At 43.8% G+C, this 18,336-nt stretch overlaps 1 protein-coding gene across 1 annotated transcript in view; it reads left to right on the forward strand.

Annotated features, from left to right (window-relative positions):
* Positions 1-490: 490 nt before the first annotated feature.
* Positions 491-18,336, forward strand: part of CORIN (corin, serine peptidase) — a 267,360-nt gene continuing 249,514 nt past the window's right edge. Inside the window, exon 1 of the mRNA XM_059923062.1 lies at positions 491-793. Within this exon, the coding sequence (XP_059779045.1) occupies positions 551-793 (243 nt within the window). The 5' untranslated portion in view covers positions 491-550. The remainder of the gene's footprint in view (positions 794-18,336) is intronic.

The following is an 18,336-nucleotide window of genomic DNA, read 5'->3' on the forward strand; positions in this document are numbered from 1 at the left end:
TCTTTGAATACAAAGAGGTGGGGTTGTAGAGGATCTGTCATTAAGGGTTCTTATGGGTGGGACCCAGAGATGGGAGTGAAGGGAGGTGGGATCTGTCGAGCAGACAAAATGTGGAGCCCCTGTCCCTTGAAGTTCAACTTGTCTCTTCCTGAGCGAGGAGCAAGGCATCCGTAGTGCCTCTCCCAGGGGCACGCAGAGGAGAGAAAAGCGACCAGGATAAGAGTGGACGGAGGAAAAAGCGAGGCATGTTTTCCACGAAACAGTCCCCCGCCCGCGCTCCGGAAGAGCGCTACCGCCCAGCCGGGGCCCCGGAGCGGGTAAGATCCACGAACCGCGCTCTGCCGCCGAACAGGTCGCATGACCTCTCAGTCCGGATGAATTCAGGGTCAATCCCTCCCGTCCCGCCCCCTCCTCCCCTCGGGTGCCACCTTCTTGCCCTGCCGTCGGTGAGCTTCGGCTGTCCCAGCGCCACGCTAAGCACCCTGTGACCAGTGTTCGGGCGCACGGTCCTCCATCCCGGTCGCCCAGCGTCCGGGACCCTCCCAGGGTCATGGGTAGGGTTTCCTTTAACGCTCGGGTCGGGTCGGTCCGGAGACCACGCTCTCCTTGCCCGAGGCGCTACCGCGTCCCCTGCAGGGGCGCCCTCCACGCATCAAGTGGGCTCGGCGGCGCCCGGGCGCCTGAGGAGGCTGCTGAAGGAGCCGTCGGAACCAGCCCCTCGGGGGTCCGCGGCTTCTTTTCTGCGCCGACGCCCAGCATCTGGAAGGACCGCGCAGCCTCGCTTGCCCCAGACGTAAGCCTCCCTTCCCGGCCGCGCGCGCCTGGGTCTTCATCCCTCTTAGAGCCCGGACTCGCGCCCGGTTCCCCTGCAACCAGCGGTGCCGGTTATCCTTGGACCATCTGAGCGTGGACATCCCAGAACCATCTGAGCGCTGCCCCTTGCAGGGTGCTGGGAACTCCTGCGTACCCTGCGCGCAAACTTCGTCTGCGGCGAGTACCCGCCTGGGCACACTGGGCGCCGGCCGCCATGGGGGGGCGGGGCTGGGGTAGGGGCTGCGGGTTCGAGCTACTCCGGGTTTGGCGGGCTCCGATCCTGTCCTGGGAAGGGACAACGTTGCCCCTGGTTCGAGAGAGGAAAGGTAGGGAAGAGCACCACGGCAGGTCCTCACTGGCCTGAGCCCCCAGGAACCGGGTCTCTTTTGGGCGCTGCCTTCCTTCTTCGGTGTCAGGAGGGTCCCGGAATCCATTCGCTGCGGCGTGGTTCCCGCTGCGCGGAGCCGGGGACCAGGGACCGCTCTCGGGGCAGGGACGCAGGGCTGCGCTTGTGGGAGGAAGGTGGCGTTGGGTCGGATCCTGCCGGGATTCTTCCCCAGCTCTCGTGGCGAGCTCGCCACTCCGGGTGCCACCCGCTCGGGGCCGGTGGATGGCGGTGTAGGCGCTTCTTGCACTGCTTGTCATTCCCGGGACCGAGCCCTGCGCGCTCAGAGCTGCGAGCTCATCAGGGAAGCGGCCCGGCTGGGCGTTCCCAGGGACGCTGTCCCGGCAATTCGTAAAGTAGAGCTTTCCTTCCGCGGGAGACTTCTGAGAACAATGCACTACAAAGATGGGCTCCCTCTTGAGTAAGACCGCGACGACTTCTCTGTGTCCATCTGTAGTTCGTAGTCTCCCCTCGCCCCCCACCCCCTTGGTAAAGTATTCAATAATTTACTGATGGAATCAAAACTCTGCAAAGGAATGCCGACTGCTACCAGAAAGAGAGCGAAGTCAGGACTTACTGGTGATCATTTTCCAAAGACACACATTTTAGCTGAAGGTGTTGAAATTAAAGATGTCACAACACATTAATTTTGGAAATAACCGTTATAAAATCAGTTTTTGTCACAGCACAACATTCACCAGCTTGTTTGTATTATTTGGTGTCATTAGTTTTGTTGTGCGGAAATTAGGCTAGAAATCAGTCCCTCGAACCAGGTTCCTGGGGCTTGAGAGGTTAGACTAGCTGTCTGCAGAGACATGTGTGGTTACTGGGCTGAGCAGTCAGGCTTTCCATAGAATTCTTCCCAGGACACCGAGAGTCACACTAGGATGAACTATTTTCAGAGTTAGTTGGGTATGGGATCACATAAATCTCAAAACCTGGAAATGCTGTAAAGCTTTATTTTGGGGAAAGGACTCTTCCCAGACCGTTCCTTGCAGGATAGGCATATAGTACAGTGATGAAAGACTCAGCTAAACCTTCCAGGAGGTTAAAGAGACAAATAAGAATTGCTTTATTAATCTCAGCAAGTATATTTCTAGGCATAGTGAAACTTTTTTTAAAAAGATGCAAAATTAGTCCCATTAGAAACCTTCTTCACAACGCTGCAGAAATCTTACTAATAACAGCACAACAGGCATCAGTGCCTCCACCACCAACCAGGTGTGATTGTGTCTTAGGAGGGCCATATCTCCCACCTTGGCTTCACCTGGATTTCCACACTTGCTGGCTGTGTGTCCCCACAAGCCCCTCACTTGCCCTTCTCCATTGTTGGGGGCAAACAGGAGATTGTGGGGAGAAGCTGAGCATCCCCGTATCTCCAGAGAGTTAGTGTCATCACTCTCTGAAACCGGTATTTTCAGATCTCCATACCGTTAATGAGGTGCCCTGTTGCTCAGTTTTCCTTTTTCCCTTACCTCCAGGCTCCCTTGACTTGAAGACCTGTGGTCTTAGGGTTTCTGAGTTTGTCTATGGCTGGGGGGAATGGGAGCTCCTTGAGGACCAGGAAAGCTGGGTTATAGAATTTTTGCTGAATGTGTCCGAGGAAGAAGGGTTTATTTAACGTGCCACTTTGGCCTTAATAAGTTAGTCAACAAGCATGCATTCATGCATCCTGTTCTTGCCTGATTAAGTGGAGAATGGGACTGGTTGTCTAGAGGATATTGATTTGTACGGAATACTTGATCCACACTAAGAACTCAAGTAACTCTCAGACTTACCTGTTCTGCAAAATCTACTCAGACACACATATGTGTACACACACACATGCAGACACACACTTTTGTGGTTCAGACTGTTCAGAGCGGGTGGATTGAATGGAAGACATCACAAGAGTGAAAGGTGCTGTAAATGGAGTGCCTTGGTGGCTAGAGTATGTATTTTGGTGTCAAAGCCAAGTTCAAATCTCTGGCTCTGGCCGTTAAAAGCTGCAAGGCCCTGGGCAATCAAAAAATCTTGCTGAACCTTGATTTCCTCTTCCAGCCGACGGGGATAATACCACTGAATATCTATAAGGGCATGGTGAGCATTAAGGAAAGAAATATGTCCTAGAAAAACTCTACATAATAGTTATACATTCTGTGAAGTCTCCCTTACCTGTTTTTATTTGTGGAGCTGGTCCCATCTCACATTTATGAGCCTCTCAGGTTTGTCTCCGCAGCTAGCCTTCTGTGATTCTACAGCTGTTCTCTCCAATGGAGTAGCTACTGGCCACATGTGGTTATTTAATTAATGTGGTTACTTACATTAATCAAAATTAAATTAAAAATTCAGTTTTTCAGTCTCACTAGCCACATTTCAAGTGCTCAATAATCACATGTGACCAGTGGTTACTGTATTAGACAGTGTGGACAGAACATATCCTTCACTGAGGAATGTTCTCTTAGCTCTAGAGCTTTCTTTTGCTTGAGTGATAATTCAGTGAGACTCTTGGATGATAAAAGTTTTTCTGTTCAGCACTCCCTTTGCTTCTTTTTCTCTTAAGAGTGGTTTTGCATAGCTGAATCACTGCCAGGGCATTTGTTGAATGGTAAATGACTATTTATGATTTACATAATTTATATAATCACATAATAAATTTTATATTTAACATTTATTATAAATCAGCCAACAAGTGTGTGTGTTAGTCACAAAATCCTTAGAAATTCTACCCTTAGCCTTGATGATTTTTGCTAACGAATTGTTCATTTCCCTTCACAGTGAGCTTTATGGCTGATGGTTTTCCTGGTTTTAGAGCAGAAACTCTGATATAATAGAGTGAGGCTCTTCTCTCCCCTACGTACCTTTACGTGTTGTACCATTTTCCCCAAGAATGACAGTACAGATCTACTTTGACTTACAACGGGGTTATGTCCCAATAACCCTTCATAAGTTGAAAATATCATCACAAGTTGAAATGCATTTAATATACTTAACCTACCAAACATCACAGCTTAGCCTAGCCTACTTTAAATATGCTCAGGAAACTTACATTAGCCTACAGTTAGGCAAAACCATCTAACACAAAGCCTGTTTTATAATAAAGTGTTGACTATCTCAGGTAATTTACTGAATCAGTAAATTTCAGTAATTTACTGAAAGTGAAAAACGGAATGGTCATCTGGGTGCAGGACTGTTTTAAGTATATCAGTTGTTCGCCGTCATGATCGCATGGCTGACTGGGAGCTGCAGCTCGCGACCCCTCCCAGCATCACAAGAGAGTAGCTTACCACGTACCACTAGCCCAGGGAAACATCAAAATCCAAAATTTAAAGTGCGGTTTCTACTGAATGCGTATCGCTTTCACACCATCATAAAGCAGAAAAACCGTTAAGTCGAGGACTGTCTGTACTAGAATCTTAGGTTCAATGTTTGGATCAGAATCCTCTGAGAATGGTTAATCTATTCAAATTTAAAACTAATACTCCACCTCATGCCATAGGACCCCTTACTGAACTTATCACCATTTGACAGACTATGTATTTTACTTCTTTATTTTGATTATTTTCTGTCTCCTCCTACTCTCAGATATAAGCTTCATGGGGGCAGAGATTTTTCTTTGCTTTTGTTCATTGCTAGAAGAGTGCCTGGCACAGAATTCGTACAAATTAACTATTTGTGAATGAATGACTATACAGCAATGTATTTGAAAGTAGCTAAAATAGAGAGATGCTGTATTCGTTTCCTAGGGCTGCTGTAACAAGTTGCCACAAACCCGGTGACTTAAAACACTGAAAATTTATTTGCTAACAGTTCTGGAGGCTACAAGTCCAAAATCAAGATGTCTGCAGGGCTATGTCCCTTGAAGGCTCTAGGAAAGGATCCTTCCTCCCCTCTTCCTAGCTTCTGGTGATTGCTGGCACTCTTTGGCATTTGGCTTGTAGCTGCATCCCTCTAATCTCTGCCCCTATAGTCACATGGCCTTCTTCCCTGTGTCTCTGTGTTCTCCCCTTTTATTACAAGGGCACCAGTCTTATTGGATTAAGGCTCACCCTAATCCAGTATGATGTCACCATAACTAATCCCAAAGGCAAAGACCCTATTTCCAAGTAAGGTCCCATTCTGTGGTTCTGGTGGACATGAATTTTTGAGGGACACTATTCAAGCCAGTACAGATGCATACATAGGTAATCCTTTCCCTGCCTTGAGTTTATTCTGTTTCTGGGACTTTGCTAAATCTGCTTTAGAGCATAGTCTATAATATTTATTATTCTTATAGGCAGACAATCACCATGCAGGATGGGAGATTATATGTGCTTTCCATGTGGGTGTGTAGTACATGGGTTGGCTCACTTTTGGATTACTGAGTCAGCTGCCCTTTCCTGAGCCTGTCACTGTCCCCAGCCCTGTCTCCGGTCTCTCCTTCTTTCTCTTTGCTCAGAAAGAGCCGCTGTTGTCTTGCAGCACCAGTGTGTCTGTCTGCCACATCCTGTGATGGTTCTGCAGCGGTGTTTGCTTGGCTCTGAGCTCTGCTGAAGGATGCCCGTAAATTATGTTTTCCTCTCAGCCTGCTGGCAGTTGCCCCCATCAGCTCACCTTACAACAGCTGTTTGAATATTCTCCTGCCGTACATTTCTCTGTGTCCAAACCATCAGAGCTGGTGGTGACAAGTGTAGTGTCAATGCTTGACAGGGCTAGCTGGGGATCCAGGGTGGTCCTGTAGGTGATCCATCTGGCCATGCAGTATCAGTGCTGAAACCTGCAAGCAGCTCAAGAGGACATCTGTGGAGAAGGGCCAGTCAGCCAACAGGCTGGCTTAGGAGTAGGTCAGAAAATACAGCGGAGGGTTGTGAAGATCATTTTGGTGCCACTAGTTTGAGCTTAGCCCAGGTCCCCTTTGAGCTTTTGGGCTGAACATTTAAAGAGTACCTTTTGTTTCCAGTATTTGGGAGAGTTGTAAAGAAAAGTCCTTGTGCAGTTATGAAAGTAAACGATGTCAGTCTCTCCAAAGCCAAGAAGGTCATTCTGCTAAAGTGTCACAGCAGCATCTTAAAGGTTGATGGCACCAGGAAATTTTAATCTTGGGCTCCATGAACCCCATGAGTACTGAACAATCTCTATGAACAGTTCAATGTGAATTTTTCTGGCTAGGGCAACGTAACACCCCGAGAGGTTAAGAGCTACGTGCTAGAACAGAATAACATCAACTTACAAGAATTCAACTACGTAGCCTGGACAAAAAGAGGAGTAGATTTATCCATTTATTCAACACACATTTATGTGCCAGGCACAGTACCGGGCACTTGGGGTTCACAAATGAACAAAATAGAGATTCATGCGCATGTGAAGCTTAGCTTCTAATTAAGCAGTAAACACTAAATCAGGAGTGTGGGGAAGAGAGAACTGTTTAAGTAGTATGAGTCACTTTGCCTATCGTTCTGATCAGTGCCCTGGAGTGAGAGCAGGGGATAAGAGAAGGGAATCTGCTGTTCATTTCAGAACCCTGGTGCCTTTTATATGTATCCAGCTTGCAGTCTTACGTGTGGTCCTGTGTTTAAAGATCTGTGCCTTTTTGTCCTCTAACCTCAAGCCAATTAATTAATCTGGTACTCAGCTGTGGAACCTGTTCCATCTCTGGAAAAACTGACTGTGTGGGATTGATTGACAGAAGTTATATTGGTCTCCAGTGTGGCATTTTCCTAAGGATTTTCAAGGATTATTTTGACTGTACATGACTTTCAGCTTTGAGTGCCTATTTCAGAGTCTCAGCCTGCAAGCAAGGTGCCTCTTCTCTGCAGCGTGGTTTGGAAATCGAAGCTGTGTGATTTTCCTTAATACTTGTCTGTGATCCTTTAAAGCAATTTTGTCCAAGTTGAGCACAATCAGAAAAGGGAGCTCTAGTCTTTATCTGATACTAAGTTGCTGGGAGACTTTACAGAAAGACGTCAGTTAACCTGTTTGATCCTGGTTTCCTCATGCATAAAATGAGGTTGTTAGACTAGACACTCTCCAAGGGCCTTTCTAGATCTAAAGGCTGAGGTTTTCATGTTGCAGAGAAAATGAGCAGCACATTGTACCCTTTTCCTTTTTACTTCCCTCCTCCCTTTCCGACAGCCGAGAAGTGCTGCTGGGTAACGGGCATCCTAGCTGACCTTGACATCTGCTTCCCTCTTTGTGGGTCTTTGCCAGTTCTTCTCACAGCAACCTCTGCCGAAGTGCGACATGGCCTGTTCCACTCCAAGGAAGACTGAGCAGAGGAAATCTGCTCACCAGAGGCCAGGTTTGTCTGGGGATATCTTCTCTGGCTCTAAGTCAGATCTGAGCGTTTCACCTAGGCATGCAGCTTGTGGGTGGTGGAAAGGGTGGGGAGAGACAGTCATTCGTGTTGGGGGCCATCCAACAGATGGTCCACATCAAGCTGGGGGCCAGGCACGCCTCTATGTTGGCTGTGGGTTTGTCATAAATAGCTTTTGCTATCTTGAGGTATGTTCCGTTTATGCCCACTTTGGTAAGAGTTTTTATCATGAACGGCTGCTGAATTTTATCACATGCTTTTTCTGTGTCTATTGAGATGATCTCCTGTGGTTTTTGTCTTTTCTTTTGTTGATGTGGTGTATCACATTGATTCGTGTATGTTGAACCATCCTTGTGACTCTGCGATGAATCCAACTTGATTGTGGTGTATGATCTTTTTTATGTGTTGTTGGATTCACGTTGCTAATATTTTGTTGAGAATTTTTGCATCTATATTCATCAAAGATATTGGCCTGTAATTTTCTCTTTTGGTGGTGTCTTTGTCTGGTTTTAGTATCAGGTATGCCTCTAGCTGAGGAGTTCGACACAGGATAAAGTCCTCTTCCTTAAATAGCTAGGTAGGACACACCCCCCCACCCCTCTGCGTTCACAGTTAATAAATAAACAATCACAAAAATGTGTTCAGATTGGCAAAGGAACAAAATTATCAGGTAAAGAGGGAGAATTCTGGGATCTCTGAAATTTAGGAAGATTAGATATAAAATAACTCAGGAAGTAGAGTGAGCTTGATTAAATCATTAAACCCAAGCCAAGATAAGCTCAAGGCAGCCCTGGGCACTGTGGCACACAAACGTAGCTCGGGTTCTTATCCATCACTTATTAGATGGGTGCCACTCCAGCAGGTAAATTTCCCTTAGGCTCAGTTTCTTTCTCTGAAGAATGGGAACAATATTCTTCTCATAGGATTGTGATTGAGGATTCAGCAAAATTATGCTTTAAGAAAGTGCTTTGTAAGAACACGAGCTGCTAGATTATTATTATTTTTTTGGTTACTGTTATCTAGTGGAGAATTTAGTTGTGTATGTCCCTATATAACATCCCTCTTGATTTGAAATCTCAATTCTGTGCAGTCAGTTGCTCTCCCTAGAGAAGGTTGAAAGAAGACATATTGCTTTCAATGTCTAGCCTCCCTTATAACTATTAGTAAGACACAAATAAAACTATTGAAATTTAACATCACCCTGCTTCCTTTGTGGTCTATAGCAGGGCTGTCCAGTAGAAATATAATGTTGGCCACGTGGGTAATTTAAAATTGTCTATGTTTGAAAAAGCAAAAAGAACAGATTAATTTAATTTTAATAATATGTCTTATTTAACTCACTATATCCAAGATTTTGCAATTCTGACATGGAATCAATATAAAAATTATGAATGAAATACATTACCTTATTTTTTTCATACTAAGTCTTCAAATTTCAATACTCTTACAGCACATCTCAATTCAGATGAGTCACATTTCAGGTGCTCCATAATCACATGTGGCCAGTGTCTCTACCGTATTAGATAGTACAGGGCCATAGGGAGTGTGGTAAGTTGGATAATGGACCCGCAAATATATCCATATCCTAATCCTCAGGACCTGTGAACGCCACCTTATAAGGCAAAAGGGGTTTTGCAGCTGTGATTAGATTGTGTGTTAAGATTTCGAGATGGGGAGATTGTCCTGGATTATCTGGGAGGAACTGATGAGGCCACAGTGTCCTTATTAGAGGGAGGCAGGAGGGTCAGTCAGAGGAGAAGGCAATGAGAGGATGGATGTAGAGACTAGAGAGATGTGCTTTGAAGATACAGGAAGGGCCAGCAGCCAAGGAATACAGGCAGCCACTAACAGCTGAGAAAGGCAAGGAAACAGATCCTCTCCTCAAAGCAATCAGAAGGAAGCAACCCTGACGACACCTTGACTTTAGCCCGGTGGAACTGATTTCAGACTTCTGACCTCCAGAAATGTAAGAGAAATAAATCTGTGTTGTTGTAAGCCACGGGTCGCATTTGTTACAGCAGCCATAGGAAGCTAATTCATTAGGAATACTCTAATGTTATTTCCCAGACTCTTCTGAGGAGGCATTCCCGTGGCTACATCATCTTAGACAATTTCAGTTGGCTTCCCTGCAGCTTGCCCGGTGCACCCATTTCTAGGGTTGCTGTGTGGGACTGCCATCCTCCCCGAGCACTGGGGGCTGTTTCTTACTCTGACTCAGTTGCAACCTTTGATAGCAAAACTCAGCTGGGAGAGAAAGGGTAAGATATACAGGAGAAAAAAAAAAGGTTTACCAAGAATTATTGGCTCTCTTTACTATCTGCTCAATGTTGTAAGTCTAAAAATGTGCTAAAAATAATGTCTATTAATTTAAAACGATGTACTGCCGTGTGGGTTTGATAGGGATAAAGTTTTGTTCTTGTACCTTTATCTAGGGATGTTTGTGACCGTGTGATTAGGCCAGTAATCCTCCAGGTTTAGCATGCCTGAGAATCACCTGCAGGGCCTGATGCAACACAGATGGCTGGGTCCCACTGCCAGAGTTTCTAACTTAGTAGATGGGGCCCCATATTTGCATTTCTAAGAAGTTTCAGGTGATGCCAATGCAGCAGGCAGGCAGGTGGGCCGGTGAGCAGGTAGGTATTGGGAGAGCCCCTGCGAGTACGTGGCGTGAAGGCGGGACTTCCGGGCCTCGCCTCCACGGGGAGGGTGGAGCCCCATTGCTGAGAAGACCCCCGGGCTGGCTTTTCCCACCGCACCAGAGCACACACAGAATCTTCTTCCAAGGTAAGCTCAGCAGTCGTTGCTAAGAAAATGCAGAGTCGCCCCAGTCCCCTTGCTTAGCTCTGTTTTGTGTCTCCCACCCTGCGGTCTAAAGTAGATGGCACTCCCGAGATCCCCAAGTCTTGGCTAAAAATACCTCCTTTGCCACAGGCCAGCTGACTTCTCAGATTTCCCAGCTGAAGAGAATCCCCCCCCCTCCCCGGACCTGGGGTTGCCCCTGTGGAAAGTCTATAAGCAGAAAATACCAGGTTAAAAAAAGCTCTGGGGAGGCCCCTGAAAGCTCTCACAGCCAGCTGCCTACTTGGGGTGGCCAGTTCTGGCCACGGGGACACAGGTGGGAGGATCACGCCGGGAGCGGCGGTGTTTGTCCGGTTTCGTTCTGTAGAAGAGTTCTGCCAGACTTTAGAGACCAGCTCCCTCGCTCCCCCTGGTCTTTATGGGGTTTTTTTTGTTGTTTTTATAAAAAAATTTTTTACTTATTATTTATTTTTGGCTGTGTTGGGTCTTCGTTTCTGTGGAAGGGCTTTCTCTAGTTGCGGCAAGTGGGGGCCACTCTTCATCGCGGTGCGCAGGCCTCTCACTATCGTGGCCTCTCTTGTTGCGGAGCACAGGCTCCAGACGCGCAGGCTCAGTAGTTGTGGCTCACGGGCCTAGTTGCTCCGCGGCATGTGGGATCTTCCCAGACCAGGGCTCGAACCCGTGTCCCCTGCATTGGCAGGCAGATTCTCAACCACTGTGCCACCAGGGAAGACCCTATGGTTTTTTAATGTAAATTCTAGACTTGGTAACTATAGTCCTAAACCTGGCCTATCCTGATTTTTATTCTGCCTTTTTCTGAATAACATTACAGCTGAGCTCCCCAACCTTCCCGAAATTAAAGCAGAGATGAGCCTTTCTGAAGGTGTCCTTGGTGATATCTTAGAAGGAGCGGACTTGTATGTGCACCCAGTTCCGAGGTCTGGGTTCCTGGGGACAGCTCCAGCTTGCCTATTAACTCCCTGCCCGTGGCACAAACAGTTTTTTTTTGTTTGTTTGATTTGTTTCCTTTTTCTTTTTAAATTGAAGTATAGTTGATTTACAATGTTGTGTTAGTTTCAGGTGTGCAGCAAAGTGATTCAGTTATAAATACATACATATATATTTTTTTCAGATTCTTTTCCCTTATAGGTTATTACAAAATATTGAGTATAGTTCCTTGTTGGTTATCTGTTTTATATATAGTAGTGTGTATACGTTAATCCCAAACTCCGAGTTTATCCCTCCCCCTGCTTTCCTCTTGGGTAACCATAAGTTTGTTTTCTGTGTCTGTGGGTCTATTTCTGTTTTGTAAATAGTTCATTTGTATCATATTTTAGATTTCACATGAGTGATATGATATGGTATCTGTCTTTCTCTTTCTGACTTACTTCGCTTAGTATGATAATCTCTAGGTCCATCCGTGTGGCTGCAAATGGCATTATTTCATTCTTTTTATGGCTGAGTAATATTCCATTGTATATATGTACCATATATTCTTTATCCATTCATCTTTCAGTGGGCATTTAGGCTGCTTCCGTGTCTTGGCTATCGTGAATAGTGCTGCAATGACATTGAACACCAACAGTTTTGTTTGTATTGTTTTAACTTTACCTCTGTCAGCTGAATGTCATTGAGAGGAACAAAAATGCTCTCTGGATAAGAAATATATACTCCTAACAAGCAGTATTCTCCAATCATTTTGTGTCAGAAATTCCTAAAAGCTGACGGCTCTCTCCCCTGCTTCCTTAAAGAAAGCTTTCCCAACAGGTGAGACATATCTTCTTTCCAGAAAAATTATTTATTCTCCCTACGGGAAGTAAACAAAACCCATAGGATAACTATTTTAATTTTTTAAAATTAAAATTAAAACAAACTTTTAATTTATTATTGTTTTAATTTGTAACATTTTTTTTTTCTTTTAAAATGTTTGTTGTTTCTCCACTTACATTTCTCCAAGACCCAGGGAAAATATAACAAATTATCTTGGCCTTTTCCCCTTAATAGGCCTTGTTTCCCCGAGACAAAGGGAAAATGCAACAAATTATCCAACTAGGCCTTCTCTGGATGCTCTGCTGTGAGGCGGGGAAATAGGTCAACTCTGATGGGAAGTAATGAGCCCAGAGCTTCTGCGATGGTCTGGCTGCCTTAGCATAAAACATGAAACACACACAACACACATCCTCACAAGCTACTGACTGAAAAGTAGCTGAGACGGCTGCAAGAGCTAGATCTTGTCATTTTATTCCTCTTTTATATGTGTTAAAAGTGAGAAAAGAGTGAAAAAAGAATAACATTGATTGCTTTCTATAGACCTCAAACCTTTGTGTGGATTCTCCTTTTCCTCCCCCTTTGCTGAGCAACTGAGCCCGGAATCTGGTCGGGGAGCAGAGCAAGGTGCGTCCGAGGTGCCCTGAGGGGTAGTGCAGTGGCTCAGAACCCAGATGTTGAGGACAGCATCGCCGTGGAGGGGTGGCCTGTGGGACTTATAGGAGCCCAGGTCGGATGAGGAGGGTGGGAGGGAGTTCGGCTTAAGGTGGAGGGTCAGAGCTGAGCAGGATGAGGGAGGCGTGGACACGGGGCAGCCAGCGTGGGATGTTGGAGCTCTGGGCAGGGTGAGCATGGCACCTCCGCAGGTGATGTGGTCGGGATAGTGGGAGAGTCCTTACAGACTGGGAGACTGATCAGATAAGCTGAGAACAAGCCAGGTTTTCTGTCGTTGGAAAAAGGAGTTAAAAATATAGAAAGGCAGAAAACTAGATTTATAACCCTGATGGGATTGGAATTGGAGATACGGGTATAAATGCATATGTTTCAACATATAAAGGTAGATGTAGAAATAAATATAGATGTGAGCGTCTATATGTATGTGTGTGCACACGTGAGGGCACACACTGTATAAATACATTTTCCCCTCCAGCTCTGTCTGCTGAGAGAGGCTAGGAACAGCCGCAAGCTAAGAGCCATGAGCACGCCCTGTGAGTTTCAAGGGACCTCCAGATCTTGGTTTCAGATACCATTTTCTGCAAAAAGAAACCAGGCTCCTTGGAGAAATGGCTAATTCCAAGGGCGAGACAAGGAAAGTACAAGATGAGTCCAAAACATCTTGTTCCAGAAAGCAAGAAAGTGCTCAAAGAATGATGTGGGCAAGTTCAAAGGACACAGAAGCCAGATTGGATTGGCTCCCACTGGCCAAATGGAGGGCAATTTGAGCATCAAAAATAAATAATGATAGTACACATAGTAAAGTATTGAATAAAATAGGAAACCAAGAGCCCAGGCATATGTCAATAAAAGAATAAACTGAAAGTTTGAAGGGCTGGGATATTTATATTATTTCAATATTCCACTACAAAATACTTATTGATTACGTGGGAGGCGTGGCAGACACCATGTTTATCATGTGATTGATGGGATTATCATCAGTAAAGGGACAAATTGATAGGATGCAATGAGAAGAGTGTAGTATCACTTTTGTGATATTTCTGCTAAATATGTAATTTAATCCTAAACTACTACTATGGAACATTCTACACAATAACTGGCCTGTAATTTACAAAAGTGTCAAAGTCATGGAAGTGGAAGAAGACTGAAGGAGACTAAAGAGACATGAAAATTAGGTGTAATATGTGATTCTAAGTTAGACCTTTTTGGTTTAAGGGGTATTATTGGGACTTGGCAAGACTGGAATGGGTTCTGAGAATCAGATGGTAGCAATGTATCAATGGAATTTCCTCTGGTTATGTAGGAGAATGTCCTTGCTTGTAGGAGTAACATATCCTACAGCGTTAGGGCAACCAGTTAGCAACTTAGTGTCAAATGGTTCAGAAAAAAAGCTCTTTGTATTTACTGTGCTTCCAACTTTTCTATAAATATGTGGTTGCTTCAAATTTTTAGAAAAGGGAAAAAAAGTAAATGTTGATAATTTCAGGAGTTTTTTTTTTTTATGTTTGTATCTACACTAACAAAGTTTATTTGCAATCGCCGATCTTTTGGCAACCTTTTCTTTTTTGAAAGCAGTAAACAATTAGTATACTGTTAATACACAATTTATTCTTATACTTCCAAAAGGAGAATTCTCTAACTTCTATAATTGAAAACAGGATTATTTATAATCATGTAATTCACAGTTGTGATTCTTCATTGCATTTTCTTTGGAAAGGATAAAAGGCAATACATCAAGATTAGGCAATTTATTAAACATTTAACGACATCTTTTCATTAGTTTAGCCTTTTTAAATTTCAACGCAGAGGTTTGCCTTTTCATAGGCAAATTAGATATATCCATAATATTGTACATATTTTAAAACATTTATCATTTATATGTTTGCTTTTGTTTCAAAGTGCAGACAACTTTAGCACTGGAAAGAAAGTCAAGAGAATTGACAGATGTTATTCTTTGTGAAATACTACATTCTGATTTTTAAAATGCTTTATTAGTTGGGAATACTAACTGTGGAAAGATGTTAAAACAAAATTAAAAAATATGATGGATGGACCAATGAGATCTGTACTCTCAAAAGCCTTGTTTTTTTCATCATCTTCTTGCAATTTTAGGAAATGTTAAGTAATTCTTAATCTTTGGGACTCTCATCATGAATATGAAACTTCTAGCACAGTTTATAATGTATGTATTAACATATTAAAAACATTGGGAACCATCAGTGGAAAGAAGCTGGGAAGGTAAATTATTATGGCTGAAATCATAATTCTAGTAATTCAGTTTTGAGTGCCTATATGTAAACATTCATTAATATCTCTTGTCATTGAAATATTTTCAATATTAGACTGCTCCCTCTTGTAGTTAAGTTGAGCATGTTGAGTTTTTTGGTTTTTTTTTGTTTTTTTCTGAGGTATAATTGATGTACAATATTATATAGGTTACAAGCGTACCATATAGTGATTCACGATTTTAAAGTTTATACTCCACTTATAGTTATTACAATATTTGCTATGTTCCCTGTGTTGTACAATATATCCTTGTAGCTTGTTTTATACATAATAGTTTGTACCTCTTAATTCCCTACCCCTACATTGCCCCTTCTCCCTTCCCTCTCCCCACTGGTAACCACTAATTTGTGCTCCATATCTGTAGGTTTGCTTCTTTTTTGTTATATTCACTAGTTTGTTGCACTTTTTTTTTTTTTTCCTAAAGATGTTTTCTGGCTTTATTTATTTATTTTTGGCTGCGTTGGGTCTTCGTTTCTGTGCGAGGGCTTTCTCTAGTTGCGGCAAGCGGGGGCCACTCTTCATCGCGGTGCGCGGGCCTCTCACTATCGTGGCCTCTCTTGTTGCGGAGCACAGGCTCCGGATGCACAGGCTCAGTAGTTGTGGCTCATGGGCCTAGTTGCTCCGTGGCATGTGGGATCTTCCCAGACCAGGGCTCGAACCCGTGTCCCCTGCATTGGCAGGCAGATTCTCAACCACTGCGCCACCAGGGAAGCCCAAGTTTGTTGTACTTTTTAGATTCCACATATAAGTGATAACATACAGCGTTTGTCTTTCTCTCTGACTCATTTCACTTAGCATAATACCCTCCAGTTCCATCCATGTTGTTGCAAATGGCATTATTTCATTCTGTTTTATGGCTGAGTAGTATTCCATTGTATATATGTACCACATCATCTTTATCTATTCATCTATTGATGGACACTCAGGTTGCTTCCATATCTTGGCATTTGTAAATACTGCTGCTGTGAACATTGGGGTGCATGTATCTTTTCAAATTAGTGTTTTCGTTTCTTTCAGATGTATACCCAGGAGTGGAATTGCTGGGTCATATGGTACTTCCAGTTTTAGTTTTTGGAGAAACCTTCATACTGTTCTCCACAGTGGCTGCACCAGTTTACATTCCCATCAAGAGTGTAGGAGGGTCCTCTTTTCTCCACATCCTTGCCAACATTTGTTACTTTTGATGATAGCCATTCTGACAGGTGTGAGATGATATCTCATTGTGGTTTTGATTTGCATTTCCCTGATGATCAACGATGTGGAGCATCTTTTCATGTGCCTCTTGGCTATCTGCATGTCCTCTTTGGAAATTTGTCTATTCAGGTCTTCTGCTCATTTTTTAATTGGGTTGTTTGTTTTTTTGATGTTGAGCTATATGAGCTGTTTATATATTTTGGATAGTAACCCCTTATCAGTCATGTCATTTGCAAAGAACATGTTAAGTTTTAACAAAAAGAGGCAGAAATGGGTTTTGGATGTTCATTTTTTGCATTACCCCCAATTCTTTACCTGGTGCTTACTCTATATAGCACTCATCGCAATTGGAACTGAGTGAACATTTGTATAGCTATTTACTCGGTTTCTTCTCTGGTAAATTGTGTGTTCCATGAGGACGGGAACTATTTGCTTGCCCATTTCTCTACCTTCACCTCTTAGCACAAGTTGGCAGATCATCTTCTCATGTGTTGTTAATTTTTTTAATTGTGAGCTCATTTGCGGGGTGGGGAAGGGCTCTGCGGATATGCAGAGTAGTTTGGTTTGCTTCTGACAGGCACCTAGTGGAATCACCAGTCTGGGATTTATTTTTATATTAGTTTCACAGCTTGAGAATTCTATACCTTGACTATAGTATAAATTTGGTGCCCAGGCGTGCTCATGAGGCAGGCTTGGAATTTTTTATTTTTCATAAGAGCTTTTAATTGTTTTCACTTTTACAGATACATTTCTTAGTCCTTTCCTTGGGCTATTTAAGAGGAACTTTTTCTAATCTCCCTGTCACTGAGAATGTGGTCCTCTGAGCACCCTGGCTTGATTCAAGGATCTCAGCTCCAACTCTCAGCCTAGACTTTTTCTCAGGTTCCTTCCTTGGCATCGAAACCCAAGACCCACGCTAATTGGGCCTATTTTGGGGTCCAGTAACCCGTTCCTCCCCTCACCCCTAATTGCCAGGACTCTCAGTGTCAATTTTCACACTTCCTGCTCTGGATTTCAGTTTCCCTGCCTTTTCTTGCCCCTAAAGTTTTCTCTCTCTCTTGTGAATGCAGCTATATAGTTAAATTGGCCTAAACAATAGTTGAAGAAACCGCAGGTGGTTAGATTTGGAAAAGAGAACATGTCAGGAGGGGAGGGAAGTGACACTTGCTAGGAGCCCACACTCCTGGCTCCACTTTTATACTTTGTAGATACCCAGAAAACATCCTAAGCGAGAGAGACTACCTTCCCGGCCTTGGGGTGGTAATGGCAGTTGGAATCTCCTGGACTGTGTATAAAATTATTGGGAGGTATTCTATATTTAATAGGACTCTATTGGTTATAAGTTATAGAAAACTTAGAACTGGCTAAACCAAAGGGGGCGGGGTTATCTTAGTTTTCCTTCGTGTCTCACAGATGCTAAGGGCAGGAAAGCAGGCCAGAATGATGAATTAGAGGCTGGTGGGATCTGATGAAAGAGAACATGCTCAACTGTGGGTATTCAGTGTCCACAGATAACATACAGTGTGCTTCTGGATCAGGACCTTGTGAAACCCTTCACTGGGGAAGGTTGATGGAATCATTTCTCCTCTCCTATCATCTTTCACATTTTTTGAGGACTCTGATTCCCTCCTCGTCCCTCCCTCGCTAGGAATGGTTGTTTCCTCATACTAGAGTCTATATTACTAATTATAAAGATATTTTCTTTCCTAGGCTCTTTTTGTCTCTGTTTGTTCCCTCCTCCTCTAGGGACACCTCGCTGAGTTTGAAAGGCTTCAACCCGTTTCTGAGTTTGGTTATTTTCCATTTGGATTTCATGTAGGTCCAGTACTCCTTGCTGAGCTTGCTTTTAGTTCCTCTTTGCATTCTGGCCATCACTTTTTTTCTAACTGACTCATCTAATCTTCCTCTGCAAGGGCTCCCATAGCCAGAAATATGAAATCAGTGGATCCTGGGTCTACCAAAACCTTCTATGTTCAAATAACCTGTCTGCCATTATCCTCCTGAGTTGGTTAATTTCTATCTAAAAGGTGTTCTTCTATCAGGTCTTCATCTAACCTAGGCTTGGATTCAATCTGTTACGGACTGCCCAGCTCCCTTTTAACACCGTTCATCTTTTCCAGATCTTACCCTGTCCAATATATCTAGA

The sequence above is a fragment of the Balaenoptera ricei genome, chromosome 5 (genome assembly GCF_028023285.1).
Source record: "Balaenoptera ricei isolate mBalRic1 chromosome 5, mBalRic1.hap2, whole genome shotgun sequence".
NCBI classification, from domain to species: Eukaryota; Metazoa; Chordata; class Mammalia; order Artiodactyla; family Balaenopteridae; genus Balaenoptera; species Balaenoptera ricei.